This window comes from Colletotrichum gloeosporioides (genome assembly GCF_011800055.1).
Source record: "Colletotrichum gloeosporioides strain Lc1 chromosome Unknown consensus_63, whole genome shotgun sequence".
Classification (NCBI taxonomy): Eukaryota; Fungi; Ascomycota; class Sordariomycetes; order Glomerellales; family Glomerellaceae; genus Colletotrichum; species Colletotrichum gloeosporioides.
In genome coordinates, this window is record NW_025544708.1 from 624,498 (window position 1) to 636,633 (window position 12,136).

The window sequence follows — 12,136 nt, forward strand, 5'->3', positions numbered from 1 at the left end:
GCACGAAACCACTGCTCTTCAACAGGGACGGCAGCTGGCGAATGAACTGGTTGAACGCCGCGGGGAGGATGAGAGAGAAAATTCAAAACTAGACTGGGGACTATTTCCTGTGTATATAGTTCCGCGCCGAGAAATCGGCGTGCCTCTGCATGTTTGCTGCTAGCACATCTAAATCGAGTTTCTTGATTCTGGTAACCTTTCGTTTCGCGTTCCGTACAAAACTCTTTGAATAGTGAACAGCTTCTGAAGAAAAGCACTGATCAAATCTCTCACCAACCGGGCTAATGCGAGGTACGGTGCCAATGGTTATGTTGCCAGCTATGGTCTGCCCAATTTTAGCATGCATGACTGTCTGGGGGGCGATATTCCTTGTGCTCGTCATGCGCCGATTCTCGCTGTTGTTCAGTTTGATGGCACTGGCCAGTCTCGTTCTCGGGATCGGTCATTCTCAGCGATTTCTGCAGATGCTCTGGTCTCAAGTTGAGAGGACGAGCAGCAACAGCGTCGTCATGCAAGCAACGTATTTCCTGCCACCTCCGCACAAGTCCAACGGTGCTCAATGCACACTGCGATGTACAGAAACAGAAATATATTCAATGGAAGAAAGCTGAGCTACACCGTCCCTACCCCTTACTTCTGCTCCTCCTGCCCGGGAATCTTCCTCTTAACCCGCCCCTTGGCCGCCTGCTCGCACAGCTTCGGCGGCTTGGCCTTCTCCAACCAGCCCTCCTCCCTCTTGACGCGGCCGACCTTGATGTACTTGTCGCTCTTGCTGAAGAAGTCGACCCAGTGCTTGAGCGTCTGCTCGACCATGCGGTGGGCCTCGGCGCGCTCCTCGGCCATCTTCTTCTGCATCTCGTCGTAGCTCCAGTGGCGGTCGACCTCGGGGTCGTCGAGGGGCAGGAACATGTCCTCGACGCCGCGCATGTCCGGGGTGCGGTCCTCGAGGAAGCAGCCCGTCACGAAGCCGCGCGAGGCGTCGTGGCCGGCGAAGACGTTGTAGGAGCCGCCGGGCCCGTAGATGCGCGGGTTCGCGGAGACGTCGAAGATGGTGTGGTTGATGGCGAGGTAGATTGGCTTGTCGGGGTCGGAGCCGTTGTAGGCGAGGAGCTGCTCGGGGGTGAGCTCGATGGGGCCGTTCTGTGAGGGGGGAACATATCGCAGTTAGCCATTTGTCAAAGGGCGTGACGAGATGCAGGAGGAAGCGTTGAGGATAACTCACGAGCTTGGACTTCCAGTAGTCCACCTTGAGGTACCACGGCTTGTTCTTGAAGCCCCAGAAGAAGCTCTCGCCGTTGCTGATGAGGTAGCTCAGGGCGCAGGAGGCGAGGGCCAGGAAGCTGAGGACGCGCAGGATGTCGAGCCACGGGCTGTACTCCTCCGCGCCGTCGTCGTTGGCCTTCTTGGATTTCTTCTTCTTCTTCGACGGGGCGGCGGCGGCGGCGGTGCCCCTCGAGTTCTCGGCCGGGGTGCCCGCAAAGAGGTTGTCGTCGTCCTCCTCGGCGGCCGCTTGCTGCGGCTTGCGCTGCCGTACCTTGTCGTCGGCCATTGCGTGTGGAGAGTGTGTATGTGGCTTATGTGCACGTCGGGACACGTGGTTGTGTTGGGAGAAGCGAAAGATGGGATTCCGAAAGCTTCTAATGGTGGTGGGTGTCTCGCGACTTTTACGGAAATATATTTTGGAGCTGTCCTGCGCTAAAGATAGGTCACGTCACCCATCAATCGCTACCCCCTGAACCACGTAGAGATGTGGCCTGACGGAAGCTACGGACACTGCGTATTTGGAGCAATTGGGGGCCAAGAAGCACGAATTGGGGACGCGGACGGAGGGACGGACTCTACGCTGGTTTGCAAACCGGGCTGCTGTTACTGGTTGATTGGGGCAAGCTGTTCAAATATCGACGTTGATGCCGAGAGCGAGCGAGGATGCTGCACCGTGGGCGTGGGGACGGCGGACATGGGCCCAAAAAGTGACTTTTAGACGGCGTGTGATAGGCCGCGGCGGATCCAAGCCATCCGCAGAGACGGGTCTTTGGTGCTTTTGGGGGACTCCTTGGAGATGGGAGTTACGAATATAGTGCCCAAGTCCCCTATTGTTGCTGTCGACGGCCTCCGGATGCCGCGATTTAGGTAAGCTTCGAGAAGCTCAGGTCCCGGTCTCACCTCTCCAATATTTCGCGACCAACTTAATTGCATAAGGTACTCTTGTGCGACATAAAGCAACAGACCTTGAGTCTTTGAGACATTGCACTGGAAGGCAGGGCCTCGATGGAGATTTCCCAAAAGAAATGGACTTCATTTACCGGAATGCCCAATCGGCATCGGCTTGCATCATCTCGTGTGCTCCCACTTGTGCGGATTCGAAGCTCAATTTCTCTAGCTGCATGCCTCTTAGCGGGGCAATCGCTGTGTGGAGTCTGCGTCTATTGAGCTTACCACATCACATTAAGCAGCCCACCAACGCGACACTGCAATTTTTTACCAGGGGTTGCACTCAGTGACGCTGGGAAAGGGCCCAACGGTGGGGGCTGCTTAGGTCATTGTTCTTCACGCCCAATCCCTTTCCGGGAATGAAGCCCATCTCGCCCATTTCGCTACGGCGTCGAACCTGCTTGGGGCCACCCACTCACACTCCAATCCGCCGCGTCTCCCAGTCAACCCGCCTGCAGCGCCGCTGTAAACACCCGCAACGGCCTTGCTCCCACCCGCAACCGCCATCCTGGGTCGATAAGATCCCTTGAGTGCTACTTTTCTGCTTTTGCCTTAAGCACCTCTCCCAGCTTACCTCGCTCGACGCCATCACCGTCATCATCGCACATTTGCGACGACTGTGTCACTCTGCCCCTCGCGCCCTGAAACCGCCTCAGGACCAGACTAAAAAAAAAAGAAAAGGCTTACCTAGCAATTTTCCAAAATCACTCAAACCGCCATCATCCCGCATTATAGGGGAGTTACGTCGGTAGACACCCAGCACGCACCTTTTCCAACATCACTCCGTCGACACATACACGCATACACAAATTACAATACACAAGATGGCCGACATCCCCGACGCCCCGGCGTCGCCATCACCGAGCCTCCCGCTCAACCCAATCACACCAGACCGCGCAAACCAGAAGCGCGATGCCCGCAACCTCTTCCCCTCGCCGCGCGGCAGCGAAGGCCGCGAAAGCTCCGTCCACGAAAAGATTTCCCAGTTCAACTCCCTCGCCAACCAGACCAAGACCCTCGAGCGCAAGACCGCCGACGCCGCCCTTAAGCGCGCCATGCTCGGCCGCGAGGAGGCCGAGGGCGAGGCTCGCCGCTACAAGGACGAGTGCAAGGTGCTGCGCGTCCAACTCGAGAAGGGCAAGGAGAGGGAACAGCGCGTCAGCGAGAGGCTAGAGACCGTCATGGTAAGAAACCCCGCCCCGGTGATTCTGAGGTTGGGCGCCCCTGTTTTCTAACTTTTGTGATTAGGAGCAATATGGCCGCGCAAAGGAGACGTACGCACACACAAAAGCCGCCTGGGAAAAGGAGATCAAGCTGGCCCGCAAAAAGACATTTAAGAACGAGTCGCAAATCATCAAACTGCAGGAAGAGCTCAAGGCCGCCCGCGAAGGGTGGAGGGCGGCTTCCGACAACATCGACGCCGAGAAGCTGCGCTCCAAGGCGAGAGAAGAAGAGGCCTTCCAGGCCCGCTACCAAATGGTCAGCATGGAGGAGCAGCTGACAGAGGCCCTCGAGAAAATTAAGCTGCTCGAGCAGGAGCGTGATGCCTTCAAGACGCTTGCCAAGGAGGAGGAGGTAGCCCGCATCGCCGCGGAGGGCCGCATCCCGCTGCCCAAGAACGACACCGCACAAGACGAGTTCTCGTCGCCCAAGAAGAGGCCCCGCTTCTCGCTCTCGACGGTCGACATTGTGTCATCCGCCGCCACCGAGGAGGAGATTGAACAGCTGAGCCTAGAGCTTTCCTGGGAACGCCAGCGCGCTGACCGCGCGTACGAGATGGTTGATTTCATGCAGGCTGAGTGTGAGAACCGCTGCTGCTCTTATGCCAAGGCACGCAAGAGGCACAGCATGGCATCCCCCAGGCAGAGTCTGGCCTCCAACAGACCGAGCATTCTGTCGCCGCGCAGGAGGCTGATGGCCCCTGCTGAGATCGCTGACGCCAGCGACCTGGTTATCCTCCGCGATTCAAGAGAGTCGATGTCGGACCGCAAGCCATCTCTGAAATCCTCTCAGCTGTCATCCCCCGCCTCGGATGACGTGGCGAAGAAGCCCGAGAGTTTGAAGAGATCAAGAGAAGAGAGGAGAAGCACCATCTTCTGCCCCCGCGAGGGCATTTTCCGCACTGTTTCTCAGGAAGAAGCAGAAGAGGTCGAGGCTCGCAGGGAGAAGGAGGAGCCGCAGCACGAAGACAGTGAGGCTTCCCCCAACGAGCCGCCCACACCTGTTGACGCCCCTTTAAGATTCTCTCGCACGCCCTCTCTCGACCCCCCCGCCTTCGCGGTCCTCGCGCAAGAGCGCATGTCTCTAGCCTCTCTCCTGAACGCCCCCCACGGCGGCGCCGACGGCGAGGTCCACACGGCTCCTCTCCCGTCCATCCCCACCATGCCCGACACCCCGGCGCGCCCCGAATCCCGCGCGTCGCGCAGCCCGTCCCCGACGCCCGACAACACCGTCCGCCCACACACCGCCGCCGCCTTCTACACCAAGACCACAACCACCAGCGTGCCACTCCGCGACGACAAGCCTCGCCCCGTGCCGCGCTACGAGCGTGCCCGCACACCCTCCAGCGAGTCGCACATGTCCTTCGACGTCAACAACCCGGCCATGACGCCCACCATGACCCGCGAGGAGGCCCTCGCCCGCATCCGCGAGCGCCGCGGCCGCGCAAAGTCTATCGCGCAGGGCACCGCCACGCCGCGCAAGAAGATGATCGAGGGCGCCGGGGAGCGGCGAGACGTTAGCGCCCCCGCCGGCCAGGCGGTCCCCAAGGCCAAGGCATAGAGTCCCTCGGCGCCTTTCACGGACCCGCGCGGTGGTGGCAGCAGGAGCAACTCGCGACGGGGTCTTGATGGTAGCAGTACGACGACGCCGGCGCCGATCGACGTCGCTCCTGCTGATACTTCGCACAACGGGGTCGACGACCAGCGGCCCAGTCCCTTCCGGAGGGCGGCCGAGATGAAGAACCGGATTTGGAGGATTACACGGGACTCGCTGGGCTGGTCTGCCGGTACATGAAAAAAATCACACGCACACATCACACAAATGACAGACACACACACGCACACATAACACGCATGACATGACGGCGTTTTTCCGGTGGGAACGGGGCGGACCCAATGGAAAAGATACCAAAACAGTGGGAAAGGATTCCTGTCTTGTTTTTCACGGCATGGGGCGTTCTTTTTTGCGTGCGAATACCTGGTTTCTGGATACTTATTTCCCGCTTTTTTTTTTTTTGCCTGCTTCAACCCCTCACAACGGTCTTCATTTGCATTGTCACGGCGTTTTTTCTCGGAAAGGCAAAGGAAGGGCTAATCATGAGGAGTTGAGGATTCTTGTCTATTCCCTTACCCCTTTTTAGTATACGTATCATTCGGGTTTCTGTTGGTTTTGTACGATTAAAAGTGTTGTTTGTCTTTTTGCCCCGTTTGGTGAGCAGGAAGGGGTGGATAGTATATTTCTCGTCTCGACGCGGTAATTCAACTTTGCTTTTTATACTGTTTAAACTTACTCGTCGTTTGCGTGCTTGCTTGTGCTGTGTTGAACATACGAAAAGGTGTAAGTGTAGATTTTGCTTTGCGTGTATCCCCTCGTGAGGGTTTGATATGTTGTCCTTAATGAAAGCACAACCGGCTGGCTGGTCGTGAACATGACCTTGTATTGTGAATACACCTCCTCGGCAGTGCGGAAAGACTAGGTTGCTTGAGCGCTTGCTGCTGGATTCCCCCTCCAACCAAGGCAGAGCTGTGTTGGTTTTTTTTCTTTTTTCTCAGAAGCAACAGCGTAGACGCCGCTCGGCATCGTGAGCTTTAGATTGTTGGTCTCTAAGAATCGAGGCTACGAAAACAGTGGGCGTTGTCGAGAGTTCATATATGTTGTGTGTGTACAGCCGCTAAATTACCCGATTTAAACAAGAGCTCAGCACTCTAAGTGCCAAAAAAGCCATTCTTTTGTCGTGGATGTCTTCCCTGTACAGTCCCGACCCCTTCCGTGGTATATGTAAAACATATTATATCGTAACGTCGTTCAGCATAAGTGACTTGTCATCCTCCTAGATCTAAGACAACCTGTCGACCAGTCACACTGATATATGTAAAGGTTTTAGACGCAACTCTTCAGCAAACCAATCACCCATTCAGGAACGCCCTGGCCGAATTGCGCGCGCTCTCGGAGCTGTAGGCGTCGAGCTTGACGGCCACGAGCACGCACTCTACGCCGCTCTTGCCGTTGCGCGTGCCTTGGATCTTGAGCCGCCACTGGCCCGTCCTGACGACCCATTCCTCGGCCGCCAGAGCGGCGTGGCTGCCGCCGGCGGCGTAGCCAGACGAGTCGATGCGTCGGCGCTTCCGCGAGTTCGGGAGGAAGGCGGCAGCGGTGGACGCCAAGGGAGACTCGTGTCCGCCGCCTTGACCGGTGCTCGAGGTTGACGAGGCCTGGTCGTCTGCGGGAGCGGGGGTGTCAAAGGTGTGCGGTTTGCCGTCGAGGGTGATGGAGGTGTCCGGGTCGATGATTACGCGGACGAGGTCTTCACTGAGAGGCGTGTGTCCCGGAGTCGGGGGCTGGCTGCCTGCGCCGCCGGATGCCATGAGCAGGCCCAGGGGTTGGGTGGTCGGGGGTAGGTTGAGCTTGGTCGCGACGACCTCGAACATGCGGGCGACGCGGGCGCGGGTGTCCCGGAAGAACTCCGCGCGGATGGAGTTTGGCTGGAAGTGCAGGCGGGTGCTCTCGCCGCCGATCTCGAGGACGAGCTCGGCCGCACGATCGTCGACGTAGGGGCGGGCGTAGTTGACCCAGCCCGCGAAGTGGTCACCCGAGGGCGAGGATATGGCTGAGGAGGCGTCGGCGGCTACGCTGATGCCGCTCTTGAGGATGTCCTCGAGGCGCAGGACGATTTCTTCGCGGCGGCGGGACTGGTTGTAACTGATGTGGTGGGGGATGAGCTTCTGCTCGAGGCCCTTGAAGTTGAAGTATCTGCAGTCGCGCAGGAGCTCGGCGCGGTGGGTCTCGTTACGAATGGTGACGGGGTAGCCGCGGAGGAGGTGGAGGATCTCGGCGAAGGTGTCGGCGGAGCGGTTCGCGACGGAGGGGGGCAGTATGGAGGGAGGGCGGAGGAGACCTTCGCGGTCGAGGCCCGGGAAGAGGTCCTCTGGGTTCGAGAAGAAGACGGCGAAGCCGAGGGAGAAGAAGTTGGGGGAGTTGCCCGGGTCGGTGAAGATGTCGCGGGGGATCTGGAACTCGCGGTGGCCGATGGAGATGAAGATTGACTCCTCGTACAGTTGTGATATCAGCTTCGGTACTGGAGGTGATGCATGTTAGCAATGCGCCGGCAAGGCCATTCTCGGACGGGCAGACTGTACAGCTGTAGAATTGAGCGTCGGCGAAGAGGCGCACAAAGTGCGTGCCGTCTCGCGGCTTGACATGGTAGCCTTGGAGGTGGAGGGAGATGTCGGCGAAGGTCTTTGGGTCGCGGTCGATATACAGGGTGCGGATGGCACTCGAGAGGTCCTCGCCGGTCTCTTTCGCCTTCTTGACCTGGCAGTAGAAGTACTGGGAGAAGTAGGAGGGAGCTGGAAGAAAAGATCAGCACACGTCAGGCAAGTTAATATATACGGTGGTATCGTGGGTGGTCGCGGCACGAGGCCGGTCCTGCCGGCGGATGTCGAGGATCGGGTTCGCGTTGGCAGGGAAGACAGGGATCGTGGACGCACCATCAGACGAAATGGAGGCGCCGGACAGCTTGAACAGCTCGGATCCTATCTGGATAGGAAAGACGCGCTCGTGGGGGAGGAGATTCGGGATCTTGGAGACGGCCTCCTCGTCGCGGGGCGGGGCAGGGCTTCTCGAGGGGCGCTGCTGCTGCTGCGGCTTGCCGTTGGCGGTGTTGGCGACCGACATGTCGGCGGCGAAGGGAGGAGGAGTGGGAGGAGGTTGACGTCGGAGGTCAGGCTGCGGCTGCGGCAGCGGCGGACGCTGGATCTTGGACTGCTGCTGCTTCTGTTGTTGCTGCTGCTGATTTCGTCGCGGAGGAGGAGGCGGGGGAGGCTGGAACTGGGGCCGTTGCTGTTGCTGCTGCTGTTGTTGCTGGGCAGGCTGCGGCGGCGGATGCGACTGGGACTGCGACTGCGGTTGCGACAGGAGATCGTCCGGCTTGAAGGACCCTGGATTACGGCAAAAGACGAAAACAGCTTTAGAGGGGTTTTCCAACAGACAAGACAACAAGCAAAAAGGTATTCAGACGCAAAGCTGGCAAGAGGCCTGCTCACCCTGCTGCACCGAGTTGTCGAACCACAGGTCAAAGACATCAGCATCCGACATGGCATCAGCGTTGCAGAGAGTGGTTCTCTGGAAATCTACGCGAAAGGAACCGGCCGCCTGCGATTCGCTCGTTCTGGGAGCTATTCCGACCGGGGTAATAATTCAACGACGAGACAAAAACAGTTCACTAGTGCTGTGTCGCATTCATACTCGGGCCTGTCAGGGAGCAACTGTTGGAATTTGGAGAAGACATCGAAGAAGAATATTCCAGAGTAAAAAAAATAAAAGTAACCTATCCAAGTCCAATGCAGTTGCCCACAAACGCAGAAGCGCGCAGGTAACGCGCTCAGTTGCCATTTGGGTTCCGAATTAGCATTCGGCGCCTCGGCGAAGCTTCGCTAATGATGGGCGAAAGGGCGCGGCAAGAGCCAATTCAATCAGGTTCCAGTCTCTGGCCAGCCACACCTCTAAATCTAAATCTAGGCTCTCTAGGCCCCAGGTAGTGAACACTGAAGATACCTCGCCAAAGATATAAGCAATGCGTTGTATCACTTCGGCATATTTCTGTGGAATGGTACTTGCTTGTCTCGGCCATGTCTCGCTCGGCTTCCCTGCCAATGAAACAAAACGTTTTTGGGGGCCGTTATTCCCGGCGAATACGCGCTAGCCAAGGCAACCTAACCGACCTTCGTGCCTTCCTTGCTGAGTTCCTTCGGGGCTCCCGTAGCGCTAACCTCGTTCCTGCCTGGCTCCATGGTGGCAGGCAGGAAGGAAGGAACGCAGGGCAGGGCGGGTATGTACCTTCTGTACACAGTAAGGTAGTAATAGCAGCTGCCTTCCAAGGCAGTACGAGGTGGTAGTGGCCTGAGGTGAAGTGAATGGCAGGCAAGCGCTACTCCGCGGGTCGCGTCTTCCTTCCACCCAACTCTATCTCACTTTACCTATCCGTTCCTGCCTTACCTGGAAGGGAAAGCCAATCGTTGCTTCCTACGCCAGATCATCCTTCTTGTCTCAACCCTCGTCCCTCGCTTCACATCCATCCCGCCTGGACACTCGACCTCATCTCTCTCCCCCCTCGCTCGACCCGTCTGCAGACTGCAAGTGATGCTGCATTTAGGTATTGTGCAACACGACAGCACATGCCCCGGCTCTGTCCCCGGACAAGGTTGCTTCCATTGGACGATTTGACGCGGCCGCAACACTAATCATCATCCAGTGTCATTTGTCAATCATCAGTCGGCGGCGGCACTGGCAAGCAAGTACTTACACTTTCGCATCAAGACACGAACAAGAGCAAGACACCGGCTCCCATCTGCCTTGACACCATGTTTCTCGCCAATGGAGCGAAGAACGAACATTACCAGAACACTCCCCGGCCCGGGGTTTGCCGCTTGTACTCTTGCATGTCATGCTTTCACGAGGAATAGTGGAGAAGGCGAACCACTCTGAAGATGCTACCCGCCTGAGCCACGGACTTACACACACCTGTGCATCTCGGACACCTCCAGCCTCTATTGGGAGAGACCGCCTCCATCCTTCCTGCAAGGGACCGCGTCAGGCACCCGGCTCGTTCGTCAGGCCGCGGCTCACTTCCTGAACCCGCCATGGAATGATGGCGAGACATGGTGAACTGACACCTGCAGAAACAACGGGCGTTGGAAAGACAAAGGCCCAACAGTCCATTCACCCGATCCAGAATCAAGATGCTTCCCACACCCACACAAGGTATCATCAATAGAGCCACCCATGAAGCCTTGGGAAAGCCCCGATGGAGGGAGGGAGGGAGGGTTGATCGTTTGCCTTCATGGCAATCACTTTCGACGATACCCATACTCAAACATCACCATCCAGCATCACCCTCGAGAACCGCTTTTTGAATCAGAGATTTGCTTTCCGTCCCTAAAATGCTCCCACCCCGGAGGCAAAAGCCTTTGAGGTATGCGGTCCAGCTGGCAAGTCGTCCGTCATCCGATGTATTACTTCGCCATCCAAGTCGTCAATCCCAAGACCGTGACGACCAAAGCAGACGCCGTCCACTCACCTTCCACCGACGCAAGCAAGGACTCCCCAAATCTCGGCAAGTCTGAGCCGAAACTGACAACCATCGTGATGCCATCAAGCTTCGCCTCAAAAAGCCTCGACGACGCGGATGCAAACCCTACTGTCATGCAAGGCCGCCCATTTCCACCGACGAACTGCTGCCCTGTCCTGGGCTCGAAGGATCGCCCCAACCTCAAAAGCCGCGTTCCAGCGTCTTACCGCTTGCGCACGCGATCTGTTCGCCAGTCTGATCAAGTTGATTAAGGTTCATCATTGCCAACATATGCTTCTTCTTGCATCAACATGAACTCCTCGCGGGAAACACACGGAAAGGGGGATGGCTCGTCGTTCTTTGACGTCGACTGAACTTACTGACGCCGCGCCGCGCCCTCGAAGGTCTGCTGCCGCACGCCACTAACATTGACAATAGCCTCTGCAATCAATCGAGCAGCCCAGTTGTCGTTCAGTCCGCGTTGTTCCGTCGCACCAAGTTTGACGCCACCCACTTGTTGTTGTACAGCAGCCGCATTTCCCACCACCACCATTCATTAACTGAAAAAACCGTGTCGGCCGAGTAGCGGAGGATTCCCGCTACTTGCAGTCGACCCAGAGACGCAATGCGCTCACTCTCAAAAATGCTCATTGGCCCCAGGCAGCAATATGGAATTACCAAGACCCGCACGTTGCTTTTCCAGGTAACCCGAACGTACTTCTTTACATACAATACGAACGCGATGCCGGAACCGAAGACAGGCACGTCCAGGCTCCCAAGGCTCACTGTTTGAATTTCGTCCCGAGTCTCGGGGGCGCACTCCAGACTTAGCTTCCGAGTCTCTTCCCAGCAGCACCTCCAGCAGCTACAGAGTACACTAGGTGGTCGGAAACCCCCTCAAGGAGAAATGCTCGGAGCCGACGAGCGAGTTTTCCGCTGCCAGATGGGGGCCCAATGGGGCCGTAACACTGAATCTGAGGGGACCGTCGTGGGTACTTTGTACCTACTTTATTACGACCTGATGTCGTGCTGGCCGGTTTCAAGGCCTTACCTCGTGCAGGGCAGGGATATGGATGCCTCATCGTCAACGGCAAGCGTCCCTGAAAGTCCGCAAGCCGCTCCACTGGGAATGCTGTCTGCTGGCTTCTGGAAGAGATAACGCCGAAACGCGCCCCAGATGCCGGGACTCCTGGTCTTGGTCGAGGTCCTTGTTCCATCAATCAACTTCTCAGCATTTCATCTTGTGCCCTTGGAAGGACGGAGTAGGTACTGTACACTACGGTGTGGTGCCCTGTCTAGAATGGCTGGACCGTGTCTTGGAGCCATTGGCCGACTCGGTAGCGACTGGACCGCAGGGTCGAGACTCTCTACCGCTTGTTCCATTATCTGATCATCTTGGACGACAATAATTGGTGGTAGCGAGCCAGACACGCGCCGCAGAGTTCGGGAGATCTCGATTGCCAGGCCGGATCGGGCAGTTTTTCTCTCGTGTGTCTTAACAGAGCGTTGCTAATTCACGGAGCCGACCTACCTTATTTCCCACGGGTCAGTCCATAATGAAACCCGTCCCCCAGATCCAGATGTCCATCCCACCAGCGGCCGCTGCGGCGGCAGGTTGAGTGGAATCCTGCATGCGCC

The 12,136-nt window shown here is 57.5% G+C and overlaps 3 protein-coding genes across 3 annotated transcripts; 1 reads left to right on the forward strand and 2 right to left on the reverse strand.

Annotated features, from left to right (window-relative positions):
- Window positions 1–630: 630 nt before the first annotated feature.
- GCG54_00003334 (Membrane steroid-binding protein 1) lies at window positions 631–1,549 on the reverse strand (the record flags this gene model as incomplete). Its single annotated transcript, XM_045403407.1, has 2 exons — window positions 631–1,140; window positions 1,223–1,549. The coding sequence occupies 2 exons, from the start codon at window positions 1,547–1,549 to the stop codon at window positions 631–633; spliced, it is 837 nt and encodes a 278-aa protein (XP_045261688.1).
- A 1,486-nt stretch (window positions 1,550–3,035) lies between these two features.
- Window positions 3,036–4,992, forward strand: GCG54_00003335 (uncharacterized protein; the record flags this gene model as incomplete). The annotated part of the gene is made up of 2 exons (XM_045403408.1): window positions 3,036–3,395; window positions 3,460–4,992. The coding sequence occupies 2 exons, from the start codon at window positions 3,036–3,038 to the stop codon at window positions 4,990–4,992; spliced, it is 1,893 nt and encodes a 630-aa protein (XP_045261689.1).
- A 1,346-nt stretch (window positions 4,993–6,338) lies between these two features.
- GCG54_00003336 (uncharacterized protein) lies at window positions 6,339–8,526 on the reverse strand (the record flags this gene model as incomplete). Its single annotated transcript, XM_045403409.1, has 4 exons — window positions 6,339–7,499; window positions 7,603–7,758; window positions 7,801–8,396; window positions 8,475–8,526. 4 exons carry the CDS (start codon window positions 8,524–8,526, stop codon window positions 6,339–6,341), a joined length of 1,965 nt encoding a protein of 654 aa, XP_045261690.1.
- Window positions 8,527–12,136: the final 3,610 nt, after the last annotated feature.